Source organism: Cyprinodon tularosa, unplaced genomic scaffold (assembly GCF_016077235.1).
Source record: "Cyprinodon tularosa strain WSP-4 unplaced genomic scaffold, ASM1607723v1 ctg313, whole genome shotgun sequence".
In the NCBI taxonomy this organism is placed as follows: Eukaryota; Metazoa; Chordata; class Actinopteri; order Cyprinodontiformes; family Cyprinodontidae; genus Cyprinodon; species Cyprinodon tularosa.
Genome location: NW_024039023.1, coordinates 1,827,403 through 1,845,944, shown reverse-complemented (window position 1 = coordinate 1,845,944; position 18,542 = coordinate 1,827,403). Strand labels below are relative to the sequence as shown.

At 38.3% G+C, this 18,542-nt stretch overlaps 1 protein-coding gene across 5 annotated transcripts in view; it reads left to right on the top strand.

Annotated features, from left to right (window-relative positions):
• Positions 1-18,542, top strand: part of LOC119788298 (microtubule-associated serine/threonine-protein kinase 3-like) — a 54,690-nt gene that overhangs the window by 19,295 nt on the left and 16,853 nt on the right. For 2 of the 5 annotated variants that reach the window (XM_038292554.1, XM_038292550.1), the window contains 16 exons: positions 1,096-1,165; positions 1,340-1,360; positions 1,751-1,829; positions 4,829-4,983; positions 5,066-5,141; positions 5,226-5,435; positions 5,687-5,788; positions 7,887-8,019; positions 8,846-8,907; positions 8,989-9,080; positions 9,202-9,410; positions 9,509-9,647; positions 11,714-11,846; positions 11,937-12,102; positions 16,819-16,920; positions 17,494-17,616. In XM_038292554.1, the coding sequence (XP_038148482.1) occupies positions 1,096-1,165; positions 1,340-1,360; positions 1,751-1,829; positions 4,829-4,983; positions 5,066-5,141; positions 5,226-5,435; positions 5,687-5,788; positions 7,887-8,019; positions 8,846-8,907; positions 8,989-9,080; positions 9,202-9,410; positions 9,509-9,647; positions 11,714-11,846; positions 11,937-12,102; positions 16,819-16,920; positions 17,494-17,616 (1,872 nt within the window). The remainder of the gene's footprint in view (positions 1-1,095; positions 1,166-1,339; positions 1,361-1,750; positions 1,830-4,828; positions 4,984-5,065; positions 5,142-5,225; positions 5,436-5,686; positions 5,789-7,886; positions 8,020-8,845; positions 8,908-8,988; positions 9,081-9,201; positions 9,411-9,508; positions 9,648-11,713; positions 11,847-11,936; positions 12,103-16,818; positions 16,921-17,493; positions 17,617-18,542) is intronic. The other 3 variants (XM_038292551.1, XM_038292553.1, XM_038292552.1) reach the window with 3 other exon arrangements.

The following is an 18,542-nucleotide window of genomic DNA, read 5'->3' as shown; positions in this document are numbered from 1 at the left end:
TCAGGAATCATGAGGTTGGGAGAAAATCAAACACATTTGAAATTCAGTCAGCTGTCAGTCGCAAATTGCTCATTGTGCCAAGAAGGATTCTTCTTCTTCTGCTTCCTCTCAGACGAAAACACAGAAGCATGGCGTGGTGCGGGGAAAATGGAGTTCTTTCTGTAACGTTCAAAGACCGTAGTAGCCACGTTTGCTCAGCCATGTCTTTTTTCCAAATACGTCATTGCCTTTTCTTGTTAGGGCTTTCAGCACAAAAATGGCACAAATTGCCAAGGCAGCGCGTTTCACTCTAGTGAGCTTCATATTTCATTCCCACTTGTTTGGCTTTTGAGTAGATGAGTCCGAGTAGCTCCATCTCACTGCAGAGCAGAGTCCGACGTGGTTTAAGACTTACAGTGTGAGCAGGTAGATCATATCAGAGCGTCGGGTCGCACATTGTGAGTGGTGAACTTTTAAATCCTGTGGTTTCGTCGTACAGTATGAGCTGCAGCTGCGTGCAACGATTGAGAATATGGCACAGTGTAGGCCCAGCTTTAGCCAGGACATCCTAGTTGAATAAAACAATAAACCAATGGCTTTTTTCTGGGAAAAAGATCGGTTAAATGAAGATTAAACAGTTAATAGAATAATAAACTTTATTGATTTGTCATTATCTAATATGATTTGTATTCTGGAAAAAATGCTGTGATAAAGAAATAAAAGCAAAATAGTTTTTTTTTTTTATTATAGAAATGCTTATAATATTATGACTTATTCAAACTTTGATAATTATAATAACTTAATATTCCCCACATTGTTTAAATTAGTTTTTTTGTTTTATTTTTTGCACTTAACGGTTAAACTACCATAGGCAGGAGAAGTTCTTCTGGATCAGATTTGCCTCTTCAAAAGATAAAAACGCTCCATATATATATTCATAGTTTTTATAAGATTAAGATAATTAAAATATAGATAACTAGATTGTTGCTTGATTTGCTTTTATTTAATGGCTTTTAGATATTGATCTTTTTATCTCTAATTGAATCTGGCATCCGATGATTTAGTTTTCTGGCTGCAGGTTAATTTATCTCCCTCTCTTTGTTTTTCTTCATACAGGAACGAGCCCACAAGACAGCCCGAGAAATTTCTCCCCCAGTGCCTCTGCACATTTCTCTTTTGCACGAAGGTAAATCGACTTAACAATAGATTGTGTATTTAAAATTAAACCAATGGTTGTTTTTATTTAGTCAACAAACTGCAGAATTTTCTCTGTGTAAATAGATTTGAAGGTACAATACTTATATTTATAGCATCATCATGTGTCATGTAATTTCTTGGTGTTTTTTATTGCAATCCACAGTCATTGCCACAGAGCAGACAGGTAACTTGAAGCTAGGTTTTCAATTTTTAAATAGAAAATAAGAAACATTAATGCCACATTTGTCTGGACTTCCCTCCATGATTCACCTTGTTTTTTCATTCTAACACTGCAGCTTTATGCATTCAACCATCTCCATTAATTAACTTTGTTTTTATTATTTTTATGAATTAGGTAATAGTTTTAATTTAAAAGAATTACCTAGAAGCAGACTATCCATCTTCAACTCCCTTCACCAGAAGTTTTGTCATGTTTTGATGACAAACATGGGAGCGTCTTGTTTGAGGCCAAGCATGTTGAGTTTGTGTTAGCTTAACATCCTGAGGCGTTTTTAAAAAGTCAGCAGTGTTAACAGTGCAGTCATTTATGGGTTTATGTCATGTTTTGTGATAGGACCGATGGCCGTCGCTGGTCCTTGGCCTCCCTGCCCTCCTCTGGATATGGAACCAACACACCCAGCTCAACAGTCTCTGTAAGCATCAGGAACTCGCTCTGCAGGACACCTGTGATACATGGGCCTGCAAAAGTATTTATACACATTCTCTGACTTTACCGCAACAAACTTTAATTGAATTTCTCAATAATTTTTATTTTAAATTGTGGCATGCATATCCATTCAGCACTCCACTATCAGTACTTTATATAATAAGAGATTGCAATTATAGCTGCAAGTATTTTAAGGTATGTTTTAACTAACTTTGATAATCTATTATTTCCCATGATTCTTTGTGTGATGAATAGTACTTTTATAAGTAAGACAGAGTTTTAGTTAAATTAGGTTCGGACCAAGCATAAATATACAGACTAGGTCAAAATGAGTCTGCTTTTTCATATTAGTTTTTCAAACTACCATCCAAAAACTTCGAATTACAAAAAAAAAAAAAAAAAAAAGGGGGTTAAAAAAGAAAGAGTCGTTCATTTATGCTGAATTCTTCAGTCTTACAGTTGACGCTCATGCAGACTGGAAGGTAAGAATATCTGAAAATATCTTAAACTTACTAAGGTGTCAGCTGTGCTAAATCTCTCTCACTTTTACAGCACAGTAATGCAGATTAAAAACAGGACATAAAACTTGTCAGAGATTTTCAGGCGTCTCAAACACGCGACCTAAAACCACAGCACAGCTGCTTGTTTATGTTGTGTATCACAACTCACCGAAAAAATTATTAGAGTTAATGTTGTGGAACCAAATCCAGCTCTTAACTCTTTTTATAGGTTTAATATCCACCATTTGATGCGTGCTGGATAGAACCTATTTACGTATAAAGTTTTTTTTTTTTTTCATCTTAAAGGTATAGTGGACGATGTTCTTTTTATGGGGTGGATCATCAAAATAAGTGGTCTTCCTAATTGTCAATCATTCTGGTGATATGTTCATCTAAGGCCGTCACACGTGCTGCATTTTCACTTACCGGTGGCGAGTCCGACATAGTGGAAAAATTGCAAATCTTCCTCTGGAAAGTGAGCTTGTATGAGCGACGCAAACAGCAACTTTTAAACAGAGCGTGCACGAGGAGAAATGGGGCTCTGCACGCTCTTGCACGCGTTTAATAGGCGTTCCCTCTCAGGAGCGGGTACAGGGTTGTGCATGTGAATTTTTTTTTTTTTTTTTTTTTGTGGAAAATGCAGGTCTTTTCAAAAATTCGTGAAAATCCTCCACTATACCTTTAAATGCAGAATGTAAGTATGTTTGTACAGTTTTGGGCTTATCACTGCTCTGAGATTGTAGTTCTTTTAGCTGTTTGCTTTTTTTACAGACTGTATTTAAGTCGGCTATTAGTCAATTGCTTAATTGGTCAACTATTAAATTATTTATTATTATTTATTGATTATTATTATTTGACAATTGATCATTACAATAAGTCAGATAAATTGTTTCAGCCTTAATTTAAACCCTCTCCATCATTTGATCCGTCTTAGGTGCACTCTGGCCCTCATGTTGGTCAATAAATCTTCTCTAACATTCCTCTGAGGTGTTCTTTAAAAAACTGCATTCATTTGAAAATCCACCTTCTGTAAAGCAGGTTATTCAATCATTAACTTCTAAGAGGAACTATTGCATGATATCAGAGTAAAAGTGGATAGAAAAAACTGCTGTTTTTATTTATTGTTGATGAAAAGAAATAAGAACTATTAGTTACCCTTCATGGTACATAATAAATTACTTTGTGTTGGTCAATTATGATATGATGTCAAAGACTGTCGCATTAAATCAGGGTTGATTAACTTGAAGTTTGTGGTTGAAATGTGACAGAATGTGGTCTAAATTTTATCCAAGGTTCTTTATTTGGACTTTGAGGTCTTCTATGTGGAAACAAAAGCTAAGCGATGGCTCTGCATGGCTGTACTTGCCCACAGATTATTTTAATACTGAGGTCGCAACCAATCAAAATCCACACATTAACTAAATTTACAGCAACTAAACATTAAGACTGTCTTTTATTTATAATTTTTTCTAGGAAGCATATTTTTATTTTCCTTTGTAAAAGTGAATTTCCTTTCTTTTTTGGGGATTTTTATTCATTCCTGTTAAACACTGATTTTTGGTAGGTTCTCTTTCCTTAGATGCATCTCAATTTAGTGCACCTCAAAAAAAAAAAGCTTTGTCTGAAGATGTATTGTTTGTGTATCTAAAATCAATCAGATAAAATATTAACAGACAATATAATCTAGATTGATTTCCTTTACGCTGTAGAACAGGCATCCATTACTAAAGCATTCCTTTGGAGACAATGAAAATAAGCTATTTTATGTTAAACAACACATTAATATTTAAAAAGAAGCATTGATTTGTAATATCAGCCTCATTAATTTGAAGCACTAAGCTAAGTGTTCAATAAAAGTCAGCCAGAGGCTGTCAACATGGTTAAACAGGGAGAAATGTAGGTTTCTGTTCTTAGTTTAAAAAAGTGAAGTTTAACCAACAGTTTCCGATTAAAGATGTAAAATAAATTGGAAAAGGACGCAAAATATTCTTTATTGCTTTATACTTTGAAAGCATGTGAAACAACCATTTAAAAACCACAGACACTTTCTCAGAACAAAATGTTGTACTTTTTAGAATTTCTTTTTTTCCCCCTAAAACTAAGAAAAAGTGGCAGAAATTGTACATTTTTATTATAAAAGTTTTATACTGAATTAATTACTTTTCTAGGGCATTTTAGTAATTTCCCCACTTCAAAATGCCTCTATTCTTTAAAATAATTGTAGAATCAAAATATTTTGGCAATAAAAATATATATATTTTGCAATATTTTAAAATATTTTGTTTCTTTAACAAAGCAGAAAGAAGACGTCGATTTAAATATTCAGGTTTCTTTTGAAGTTTATTGACTTGGCTTACCTTCCAAGCAGCCCTATTAGAGAGTAATTTATTCCCCCTAAATAAAATAAAAAATAATTAATGCAGACAAAAACACCACCAATCCACCTTTTTTTTCATTTCATGTTGAATATATGTTTCATTTTCAGTCATCCTGTTCATCACAGGAGAAGCTGCACCAGCTGCCCTTCCAGCCCACGCCTGATGAACTCCACTTCCTCTCCAAGCACTTCACCACTGAGAGCATCTCCGGGGATGAGTGCTGCAGGACGACGACCATGCGACCCCGCTCGCGCAGTCTCAGGTACCCCATCCTCTTCATCTTTATTTCATAGAAACCACCTATTCTTTGCACTAAAGGCATGAAACCATCCCCACTATTACAGCCCTGGAAGATCTCCTTCCTGTTACGACCACGAGATCATCATGATGAATCACGTCTACAAGGAGCGGTTTCCCAAGGTAAAGGGCCCTCCAGTAATTGTCCTTTTGCCATTGAAAATCTTCTGCATCACCATAAACATGCTTTACTTTTCCTCGCTGCAGGCCACCGCTCAGATGGAGGAAAAGATTCAGGAAATCATCCGCTGCAACTCTCCAGAGAGCGTCCTCCCTTTGGCAGACGGCGTGCTCGGCTTTGCCCACCATCAGATAATTGAGCTAGCCCGGGACTGTCTCGAAAAGAGCCGTCTTGGTCACGTCACCTCCAGCTACTTCTGCGAACTCACAGACAAGCTAGAGAAACTTGTTCAAGAGGTCAGGCTTCCGTTTGAGATGTAAAGATTTTGGAATACTGTTGATAAAATTTACTTTTTCTTCTACAAAATAATGACTAAGCTCTTATTTTATGCTGACAACAGAGGTAAATATGAAAAGATATCAGAAAGAATCTCTCCATTTCCCATATAGGACTTTCCTCTTTTTTTCCACAAGTTTATCTGATTGTTGTGATTATGCTGCATGCTTGAGGTTGCCTCATCTCTCTTCTCTTGTCTGTTGCTCTGCAGTCCACAGAGAGGTCAGAAAGTGAGGAGGTAGACTTCATCAGAGAGCTGGTAAAGAAGATCCTCATTGTGATAGCTCGACCTGCTCGGCTGCTGGAATGCCTGGTACGTTGTGCATCTCTAAACAACAAGCAACTTTTGATTGGTAATCGACGGCTTCTTGTTTTCCCGAGGAAGGAAAAATCATGGAACATTTACGTTAGTCAATTTAAAAAATGGGAATGACAGAAAACGCCATTTAAGTTAGAATACTGGAAAATGGCTGATCCAGTTAACCTACTTATATAGTGAGGAAAATAAGTATTTGAACACACTGCTATTTTGCAAGTTCTCCCACTTAGAAATCATGGAGGGGTCTGAAATTGTCATTGTAGGTGCATGTCCACTGTAAGAGACATAATCAAAAAAAAATTTAGAAATCACAATGTATGATTTTTAACTATTTATTTGTATGATAAGGTTGCAAATTAGTATTTAACCACCTGAAAATATCAATATAAATATTTGTTAGAGTAGCCTTTGTTTGCAATTACATTGGTCAAATATTATCTATAGTTTTTCACCAGGTTTGCACACACTGCAGGAGGGATTTTGGCCCACTCCTCCACACAGATCTTCTCTGGATCAGTCAGGTTTCTGGGCTGTTGCTGAGAAACAGAGTTTGAGCTCCCTCCAAAGATTCTCTATTGGGTTTAGTTCTGGAGACTGGCTAGGCCACACCCGAACCTTGATATGCTTCTTCTAGAGCCACTCCTTGGTTATCCTGGCTGTGTGCTTCGGGTCATTATCATGTTGAAAGACCCAGCCTCCACCCATCTTCAATGCTCTTAACTGAGGGAAGGACTTTGCTCCCTAAAATCTCGCAATACATGGCCCCGGTCTTCCTCCCCTTTATACGGTGCAGTCGCCCTGTCCTATGTGCAGAAAAACACCCCTTAAAGCATGATGCTACCACCCCGATGCTTCGCATTAGGGAAGGTGTTCTTGGGGTGGTTCTCATCATTCTTCTTTCTCCAAACACAGTTAGTGGAATTATGACCAAGAAGTTCTATTTTGGTTTCATCTGACCACATGACTTTCTCCCATGACTCCTCTGGACCAGCCAAATGGTCATTGGCAAACTTAAGATGGGCCTTGAATATGTGCTGGTTTAAGGAGGGGAACCTTTCAAGCCATGCATGATTTCAAACCATGATATCTTAACGTATTACCAACAGTAACCTTGTCAGTAAGTAACAGTAAGCTCTCAGAAACCTACAGCTCAGAGAAACACCATAGCCGCCATTTATTTGACTGTCGTATTTACCCGTTTACCATATGAGGCAATAGTTTTGGAGGGCACTATAAAACTGTCTTTTCCACAAGGACAATTCCTACTATCATACAACACTTCCAACCAATACATTTGGGAAATTAATATTAAGAACTTAACCTGCATGATTTTTTACAATACATGTCTCCACGTTATTTCAACCCAATTATTATCATTTAAAAGACCTTCAAATCAGGCTTTTAACTTTGTTGGAACTTGGTTATATATCTTGCTCAGTATTCTTAGGTATATCTATTCTATATAGAAAGTTAGACTGTAAAGAAAAGCCCTTTATTGTCCCGCAATAGAGACAGTTACAGTAAAAAAGCAACAGTTAAAAGGTCACACTACAGAATAAAATGAAAAAAGGTTAAAAAAATTACAGTAATGAAAAAAGGAAGTTTTAAATATAAATACTGTGCAGTCACTGAAAGAGAATAAATAATCAAAGTGTACAGCTGTGAACATTTTAACAGTTGGTGGATATGAGAACAGAGGCTGCAAAATTACAACAGCATGTTATTTAAAGTAACTAAAAAAGGAAATATGGAAAAATCAGCATGAATGTAAACACTTATTGAGCTTTTTGGGAGGTAAGTAAAGTAAAATTTTAACCAACTTAATTAGATATTAGAGAATATGGAAATCTGAGCTCAGTTTGTGCTCAGTTTTCTTATACTCTGCTGTATAAGTTTCATTCCAATGTCATCTGAAAATTTTTTTTTTTTCCAACTTCTTCATGCTCATCTTTGAAGCTTTATGCCCTATTTCCGTTTTTGTCCAGCTTTAGATTATTAGTAAAGTAGCAAAATTGCATAACCTCACCCTACAGCTTCACAGTGTCCTGAAAAGCTTCATATGGATAACTGAACTGGGTCAATGTGCTTCCAGGAATTTGACCCGGAGGAATTTTACCACCTACTGGAAGCAGCTGAAGGACACGCTAAAGAAGGCCAGGGCATCAAAACAGACATCCCTCGTTACATCATCAGCCAGCTGGGACTCACTCGAGATCCTCTAGAAGGTACAGGAAGCTTTCAGTGTTTCATCATCAGTGCTAACATAATCCAGTACAAATCAGAGCTGCTCAATTCAATTGATCTGATCTTGTTTTTATAATTCAATCCTTTTTAACACTGTTATTTCTGTCAATGCTTAAAAAAAATAAATTTGCACATCTGTTGAGTTCTTGTAGGAGGGAATGAATGGAGGAATTAGGTCTTAGAGAAACCAAAAAGCAACCAGACCGTTTCCCTTATGCCCCTCAGACTCTGCAATTTCAGAAAGCAGCAACATTCATTATGACTAATTAGAAAAGAATGGCGTCCACGCAGCACATTAGCCAGGCTCCAAGTACTTTACCCCTGAGTCTGCTTAAAACAAACTGTTCAGAGGGACAGATGTTAAATAGCAGTGGAAACGTGTTGACAGGCTCTCTGGGGAGTTCATATGGTACTTCACGTTGTTGCACACGAACAAAACGTAAACATGCAAGATGGTTTCTAATGAGCATTTGTTCCAGAGTTGCGATTTTTTTAAAGCTGGGTATTAGACGTGTGTTTGTCGCCAGATTTGATTTCCGCTCCATTTAGTCTAAATTCAAGTTCTCTTGGAGTCAGCAGCTCAAAGCTAATTAGTGAATAAAGTCTAAAGTCTGCTTTTTACGTTTCAAATGTGCTGATTTCTCAGCAATAAAGTTGCTTTTCTTTTATAGAACCACTATGCCAACATGTCTAAGGACTTTACATGAAGTTGCATTATGTTTATATACCTTAACTTACTGACAGAAGTAAAAGTCTTGTGTTTTCATTCTTTCTTTTGAATGTTAATCTGTGTTTTATTGTTCATAGAAATTGCACAGCTGACCAGTAGTGACAGTGGCATTGCAGAAACACCAGAAACTGATGACTCTGTAAGTTCTTCAAATCTGATTGAATATGTTTTCTTTACCATCTTCTGTGCAGATTTCTTTAACATTTCCTGTCTTTCTCAGTCTCAAAATCTCGGCACCGTCTTGCGGTCTCGGAGGAAACCCTGTGAACTAGACTTTGAGATGATAAAACTCATCAGCAATGGTGCCTATGGGTAAGGAAATATAACCGTGTTTTATTAGAAACAGACTAAAGTAAATTAAACATGGCTTTCTCAAATTTCTTAGTTGTTGTGTTCATTCTTTGCTTACTGTTGCGCCATTGATTTCCTGCAGAGCTGTTTATTTAGTTCGGCACAAGGAGACCATGCAGAGGTTTGCCATGAAAAAAATCAACAAGCAGAATCTGATGTTGAGGAATCAGATCCAGCAGGCCTTCGTAGAACGGGACATCCTAACCTTCGCGGAGAACCCCTTTGTTGTATCAATGTACTGCTCCTTTGAGACACGGCGGCACCTGTGCATGGTGATGGAGTATGTCGAAGGTCAGCCTCAGCAGAAAGCATTGTGCAGACGACAGAGCCATCTGTTTTTCTCTTGATTGCATGTTTATATTCATCGAATTTTGTATTTTTCTCCTCAGGAGGAGACTGTGCCACTCTTTTGAAAAACATGGGTCCCTTGCCGGTGGATATGGCCAGAATGTATTTTGCAGAAACTGTTCTTGCTTTGGAATATCTTCATAACTACGGCATTGTCCACAGGGATCTGAAACCTGACAAGTGAGAACTGATTTATTAAACTAGATGTGATCATAGATATAACTTCAGTAATTATAGTTAATCTTCCTTTAATTGTCTCTTTCATATTTAGAACATTTTGCAACTTTGTAGCTTTATTATTCCTTAACCACAACTGCTAGCAAACTGAATAGAAAATGAATTGCAAAATTATTTATTTCACTTGAACTTCTTAAAGTTCCTGACATCACAGCTGCAAACTTTTAATGTATTTTAATTTATTTGATTCATTAGCGTGAATGGGAGGGAAATGGGTGAAGGCATTTGTATTTAGCTGCTCTGAGTCAAAGAGCTTGGAGATCCACATTTCTCTGCAGTTATAGCTGCAACGACACTTCAAACAATCTCTACCACTTTAGAGATTGAAATAAATGTCCATGCTTTGAGAAGTGGCAAAATAAGTAGCTTTTAATTGAGATTTTCTGTTCATATCTATTATCAACCGTTTTCACAGAATCCAAACTGGGTTCAGGTCTAGGACTTTCCTGAGCTTACTTAAACTTGGAAGCCTCAGCCACAGACTCGAGACTTTTGAAAGAAAACTAGAAAAAGTTCATGAGTTACAGATATTTGTGCAAGCACCCATTTTTCTATTGATTTAATTTGTAATAGAGTTAAATATTAGAGGTTTGAATCAATGCGATACGATTCGATCGTGATACATGTGTCAAGATACGACTGATCCGAATAAATCCTTAGCAAAGACTATGGCTGCATCCGAATGTCTACCCTGACCCCTAGATCCCTCAGTCATAACATACAGTAGCAGCCATTCAAAATGGCCCTTCCCAGTCAAACGCCAGCCGAATGGCAGCCCACTTCCTTGCAACTCCCAGCAGAATCCCCTCCAACTTCCAGCCACTGGAGTGATGCCCTCCTTCGCCTGGGCGTGCATATTTTTTTACTCTTACTCCACCCTTTCACTGAATTGCAGGGTCTGACCAGAAGATCTTAATGTCTACTAATCATGACAGAATATTTTAGTACAAATGGAATCAGCCATGGTCCCAGTAAGGAAAGTGGGGAAAGCGAGGAGAGCTCTCCTCACAAAGCATTCCAGGATATATCTGCCTGTCCAGTTGTCACTACCCGATCCGTCCTGGAAGCACGAACCGTCCAGCACATGCGTGAACAGATATACATCCCGGTGTCCATGAATAATGTAATTATGGTACTAAAACTACATATTTCTATCCTTAACTCACTAAAGAATGTTAATACAAATCTTTAAAAAATGTTTTATGACTTTTGTGAGGTAATTATAATGCTTTTTACATTTTCTTCGTTAAACAGCTTCTCTAACGTCATCATGGGACATGCTCAGAGCAGTCAGGCAAAATATTGATTAAACCCTGTTTATCTGCATTTTAGTTGTTTCTTTCTTTAGATTATGCATTATATAGCATAATGTTAACACGAAAAGAAAACATAAAACTTAAAAGACTAGATTTATGTTTCAGTGACAATAGATAATCACTACTTTTCAAGGTGCATTGTGGAAAATTTCAAGTGTACTACTTTTTCATCCACTAGACTTTGAGACACTCATCTAAAATGGCGTATCCACTATATAGTGCCCTATTCAGTGATTGGGGCGGACATTCAGGCACAGCCTATATACCTATTTTCATAATAATATAGCTCTAAAAAACCTGATGAGATCTTGTTGAATAATGGGCTCTTTGACTTTGCGCTGCCAACTAGTGACTGGAGGTTTAAGAGTTATATAAAAGTAGGACAATGACATGGAGGTTTGCTTATAAATATTCTATATCCATCAGGCGTGTTCTTAAATGAATACCAATATCATCTATTTAAAAAAAATTTGATGTTAATATTTTTAATTGATGCAAATATCATCAAATGAAACATAGCAATTTACTTTTTTTTAATTCCAATTAAATAGAAATGTCATTATTATAACTCAAAAGTTTTGTTATGGTTTATATACCAAGTTATAATTAATCCTTCTTGTATTAAAGTATGTCAGTCATTTTTTTCATAGCTTTAACAGTTAATGTTTTCGATCTGTCCTTCTGTTCCCACAGTCTGCTTGTGACCTCAATGGGACACATCAAACTGACCGACTTCGGCCTCTCTAAAGTCGGTCTGATGAACATGACCACAAACCTGTATGAGGGACACATAGAGAAAGATGCCAGGGAGTTCTCAGATAAACAGGTGAAGGTCTACAGGTTCATTAGTGTCCTGTTTTATCGGTTAATTCACAAAACTCATCAGGATATTGATTTCTTTGTGTTTTTTTGGAAGGTATGTGGAACACCAGAGTATATCGCTCCAGAGGTGATCCTGAGACAAGGCTATGGGAAGCCGGTCGACTGGTGGGCTATGGGCATCATCCTCTATGAGTTCCTTGTGGGCTGTGTGCCTTTTTTTGGAGACACTCCAGAGGAGCTGTTCGGACAGGTCATAAGCGGTCAGTGTTTCCTTAGGGTTTTATTTTTTTTCTGGTAATATTTTGGTTTTTACTACTTTGGAAAATAAGATAATTTCTCAAAATATGATTAGTCAGTGTTTACTTTGATATAAGATAGATCAGGGAGGCTTATGTCCATCTTTTCTTAGCTACTAACATGCATCTTTTAGAAGCATCTCCAACACCTGAATCCCGTGATCGAGGTTCTGGGATCAATAATTTAAAAGCTGCAGCAAGTTTGTTAAATGGCATTATTCCAACGTTTATTTCTCCTATGAGCATCTCCTCATTTCCTGATGATGATTTTAATAGTGAAGTCTAACTGAAAAATAGGTAATTTCCACCCAAATTATTTCTCGGTATCATTTTCGCTGTTAGACTTTATGAAAGAATATAAGTGAGATAGTTGAAAAGGGAAAAACCTGAGTGTCTTATTGTCTTCCTGATGTCTAGAAGTTCACCTCCAAATTGATTTTTATTTTGTAAATCATCTCCTTTTACAACCCAAAGAGTTACGCATTGAAATTAGCATAGAAATGAACTTATCAAACTTTTTATTAAATCCTGCTTTACTATATATTTTCAAATAGATTTCCGTTTCTTGCATTTTTTTCATTTCCCTTTTGTTTTTATTGTTGCCAGAAATCCTAAACCGTTTATATCAGGAGCAGAGGTGAAAATATGATCTTTAAATCAGCAGCTTAAAAGAAAAAATGTCTCTTGCTTCTTTAGCAGCTTATATTGGTGGCTAACATGATTAGCATCACTTTAACAGCAGTATTTATGGATCTCCCTGCTCAGCCTCCAGATCGATGACTCCGAGTATTACAAAGGGTATCTAACTTTTCCAAATCCTTCCGTTAATGGACAGAGTTGAGAACTTATATAAATGAAACAGACTCTTTTATATCTGCCTCACTTTCTCCAGTTCTTTAAAACTGTATGAGCTTGTTGTAGAACAGCTTTTACCACTATTGGGTTCCCTTTAATTTAACTTTAACGCCTCAGTGATGGTGAAGGTAGCTAACTATGAGCATTTGTTGTTGCCCAGACCTGATAGCTCTTGCATATGATGCATTATTGGATTTGTAAGAAGCTTGTAACTTCCAAATGGCTGGTAACCTATCAGGACAGGTCAAACTGAAAACCCTCCATGTCTAGCCAATAAGAAATTTCTTTCTACATTTGCAGATTTGTTTTCTAAAAGTCCTGATCATTTCTGACAAAGAGTTCTTCTAAACCAGATGGAGATCTATTTAGACTAAAACCAGAAAGCCATGTAATCTTATTGTTTTCCGCATATGAACGATGCTGGCTGAGGCTGGGACCCAATTAAAGTGAAACTCTATGCGATTGATTCTGCACAGCCTGGCCTCATCCTAAACATATGCTGCATTAAGCCTCGGAGGTCTGCCTGTAGTTCTTCCAAAAACTAAAAGCTGTTTAATTTGCATAAATATATGAAATATTTAAAATTGACTTTATTTCTTATTGCTTTAATTAAAGCTGGGTTTCAGATTTGGATAATATTAGAGTAGATTAGAGACATTTTATGATGCCCTCTATCTTTTGTGTGGATGCCATTTCATGCCCAGTTGGATCAGACTAGGATTTGGAGACTAAAAGGCCAATTTATGCTTCTGACGCATAGCCTCTGCAACCGTCAAATCTGTCTCTGTGCACGACCGAGTCCCCAGCGCAGGGGTTCTGCAAAAGTCGTCACGCACCTCAAAAAAATCCTGACTACGCGTCGGACGGACGCAAACCGGCGCAGACCTCAAGTGGAAGTCTGCAGACAAAAAGCAGCTGTGATTGGTCCTTGGTATGCCTTTCCGGCTGTCTGTGTGGCTGTCCTTCTCAATTCGGTGCCGGGGCGCACCATTTTTAAAAACCGAGGAACGAGTACAATGAGCAACTACGACAAAAGGTTAATGGAGGTTTGCTCCATTAACAGAACCTTTTCCTCTTCAATCTCTAGCAACTCTAGATCCATCTCCGTGACGGTGATATCTTGGAGACGTGCCATTGTTGTTTTGGAAGATAAACCTTCCAGCCGGCGCCACCGAAGTTCTCTTGACCATCCGACGAAGTTCTCGAATAGGCTCCCCCTTCTGCTTTGTAGGGAAAATGTTTGGCGTCTCTAGAAATTCTAGACCAACATTGCAGTAGCATACCAGCAAAACTGGTTCCAGACCAAAACGACATTTGATGTGTGCATTTGCAGAAGTCTAATCTGCCCTTTACCCCTTGCTCACACTGGCTCCGGTGCGGTTACCGAGCCGACGGAGACCGCAACTCCCGCACACCCCCTCTCACACCGCCCTTTTGACTACGGTGCGGTGCGGCTCTGCGGCTCCGGCAACAGGTCCGGAGATTTAACAGAAGTTCACTTGAGTTCACGTAACTTCACGCGATAACACGGCCCAAATAAAGGATTTTTGCGAGAGCTTGTTGCGGAGGGCTCCGGCACGCCGCAAGGATAGCTTTCTTGCGGAATTTTCTGCAGTGCCGGAGTGTCTCGGTAACCGCAGCCGGACAGCTCAGCAGCCGGTGAGAGAGGTTTACGTCTTTTTAATGACTTGGAATCACTGCGGCGCCGCACCCACCGCACCGCAACGGTAAGACCGGAGTCGGTGTGAGCCTGGGGTTAGCCTAACAGCCAGTGGCCTTTAGAAGAACAGATGCCAAACAGTGACTTTGTTTTTGGCTCAGTTTGAACATTGTGATGGTGTGACATTGTTGCTCTATGGGTGGAAGCTCACAGAGCATCTTCCTAAGAACAGGAGGTGTTATCTTGTCAGCGCTGCAGTTTCCAGTGAATAGTGTTACTGTATGTTGAGCTGTTGGATAAGAGCCATCATGTGGGACGCTGAAATGAATGGCGCGCCATAACGGATTTGGTTTGCTCTCAATCAAACCACGCCAAGCCTCTGAGGGTAACTGTTAATTAAAGGGGCCTGAAACAGCCTGAATACACTCCACTGCGGCCTCTGGACGCGCATACATATTCATGACCCGTCCAGATTCGATTAAAGGGGAAGGGGGGGGCAAATGGCGCTTCGAGGCGACAATCAGCTTGACACAGACATAGCTTAAAACATCTGTTCTCTGCTTATAAGACTTTTCACAGGGAATTAAAGCATACATAAATGCAGTTAGTTTTATCCTTACATTTCATTAAGAGGCCAGCTGGGTTTGCTGGTGGTGGTACCTTCTTAAAATTAGAGTCCAACATGTAGAGGTTGATCATTTAAACAAGAGGTTTATCAGTTTCTGTTTTTAGAAAAAAAAGTGAGCTGACATGCCAGGTGGATTATCAACACTGAACCATCTGGAAACATGTTGGCACAGACACAGAGCAACAAAGCCCCACGGTTGGTAGATGGTCTGTAGATAAGGGCTGCACAGCAGCTCATTGGGCCAAACTTCAGAGCTGCGTAAACTCCTCATAGAGGACATCCCAATGGGAGGATTTTAACCTCACGGGTATAAGTTATGGCTGCACAACAGGAGAAAGAAAAAGGCTTGTGATGATGGTATCAGATGTTTAATTGGGGTTAAGGGTTTTGACCTAAAAGTCAATTTCCCAATAATAGTTTTATTTTATCATGATGTGTGTACATGAATAGATGTATGAATATAGAGATACAATCCTGATCAGAAACAGCAAGACCGGTCAACAAATGGCAAGTATTCACATTTTTCACTGTTGGATCTTAAGAAGGTTCTGAGTAAAGCTTCTAAATGCAAAAAGAAGAATAAATGGGAAGATAAAGCAGTTTATTACAAACAACCATAAACGAGCGGGGAGAACAGGTTTGTTTGAACTGTAAGCCCCGCCCCTAATAGAATAGATTTACTTTATTTATCCCAAGCTGGGAAATTGTAGTAACCTTATGTCATTGAGAAATGTTCCTCTCACTCCATGTAAAGATGATAACGTACACATCTCGTAACAAAAGTAATGTTTCAGAGGACTACAGAACCATTTTAAAGTCCAGATTCAGTCGAGGAGGTTCAGCCAAGCTCTCCACCTCGAGTTGGCCGGTCAAGATTTACATGAGCTTTGTTCCTTCTTTGGTAATTCTTGCATTTTAACTCTGTTATATACAGTGACCTCCAGAGGAGGTATCACTCTTAGTGGCTAATTGAAAACCAGATCCTCTATAGAATAAACCCCATTGGGAGAGAAAATCCTTGCTGCAAAGTTAGAAACAAACACCAAAAATGCTTGGACTCCAGCATACATGCAATAAAAGAACAATTTTTTTATATATATATACAATGACCTCTTCTGCAAAAAATATACCACGTAAAAAGCATTTTCTTAGAGATTAAATTTAATTCAGGAAGAAAGCCTTTAAACTAAATTAGTGTTCACTATTTGAAGGTTTTGCTTTGTCCCTTTAATGATAAATTCTTCAATGCAATGTGAGTCACATTCTTTCCTCCAACAGCTGGACTGAATCAACAGAAATGCAGCTTGTTTTCCACATTTTTTAACCTTAGAAGAGATTTTCTAGCCTCTGCAATCACAAAGCTATCGTGAAGCTGCAATTTGGGGAAAAATTACTTTATATTGGCACAAGCAATCAGCTAATACAGATCAAATTAAGCCTCTTTGACTGATAATCAGATCATAAATAAACGTTAACAGCTGAACTTTGTTCTTTGTTTGAGCTGGTATTAAGGCTAACTGTGTGCATATGTTTGTAGATGAGATCAACTGGCCTGATGGTGAGGATGCTCCGCCTCCCGATGCTCAGGAGCTCATCACCCTGCTGCTCAGACAGAACCCTCTAGAAAGGATGGGTGCAGGTGAGAAACTTGAACATCTAGGACCCATCTGAGGCCTACAGAGATATATCAGGTCAGGCTTTTGTCTTTTGCCATCTCAGCAGCACTGTTCATTATTATTAGCTACAGGGAAAGAAGCTGAGGTCATCCCGCAAGTGATTGCCTTATCCTGTGGCCTACTGAAGCAGCAGTTTTGATCAATTGCAATTATTTCCTTTCTTTTGTATGGATCCAATTCCATGCATGATCAGTCGCTATGAGAATCTGCAGACTTTAAGGTGACCATGACCAGGGAGGGACAAAAGCTTTTTATCCTTTTGATCCACATGGTTTGTTCTGTCTGAGGACTGCTTAGCTTAACGCCTGCTGCTGTTGCTCTAAAGGTCACAGTCGCGACATTCTCCTGCATAATTTATGGTCATTACATCAGTTTGTCCTGCAGCCACAGGGGGAAAGGGAAATGCTTCATAAGCGTTCCTTCACCTCTTGTGTTAAACTAAAGCGTCAAAGTCAATTACACAGGTTTTGTTTTGCGAGTTGTTTTTTATTTCTTCGACACTAGTCTCATAAAACATTTGTTTCTCCCAACATCAGGAGGAGCTGCTGAAGTGAAGCAGCATCAATTTTTCCACAACCTGGACTGGAATGGCCTGCTGAGACAGAAGGCCGAGTTTATTCCTCAGCTGGAGTCTGAAGACGACACAAGCTACTTTGACAGTGAGTTACCAGTTTGAGAATTTTTCTTAGTCCTTGTCTTTACTGTTTTTCATCTTAGTGTGCTAAATGTCTTTTATATTCAATTATTTCTAATGAAACATTTAGTTAATAGTTTTAATGAGCAATAAAATAAATTCAAACTGGAAGTTCTAGTTAACTAATGTCATTCAAATTAAGGGTAAAACCAAGTAACGGCCTTTAATTTAACGATTTTAACTGCCATTTTTCTTAATTACGAGGTGTTATTAACAGCTTAACTTTGTGGCTGAATGTTTTAGACTGGCTGTTAAAATCCAAGATGTTTTTACCGTCAGCAAATGTCCATAACGTGGTTTATAATTCAAGCGGAAATATTAATCATTAACCACAAGGACAATATTTGTTTCTCTATTCAACTCAAAGGAAGTAGGCTCTGTTCTTTTTAGACAACCGGTCAGCGCTGTATAAATAATCAGACTACATGACTACACAAGACATGATGGAAGCAGTAAACATAAAAGAGCTCAATTGAACTCTTCTTTGATAATTTTCATTTCATTGCTTAGCTGTTGGGATGCGTTGAGGGGATGTCCCTCAGATTAGCAGCATAGATGATATACGACAGACAGTGTGGCAATGGTTGTCTTGGGTATCAGTCAAATCAATTAAGTTTCACTTAATCCAATAGTGAACCATTACAAACGAACACAATGCATTTCTTGTGACAGCCCTGAAAAATGTTTATAAAATTGAGCAGTGATGTGAGGAACGCAATGCTTTTGTTGCCACGGCAACCGATAGCTCAGCAGCAAACACAGCTAATGTACATTAGCAACTAGGCTAGGATGATAACCAGAGATCAGGAACCATAAGATGTTAGCCATAAGCAGGTCATAAATATACCTTTTTGCTTTAAACCAAACTGCCTTTCACAAGATGGCCGACAC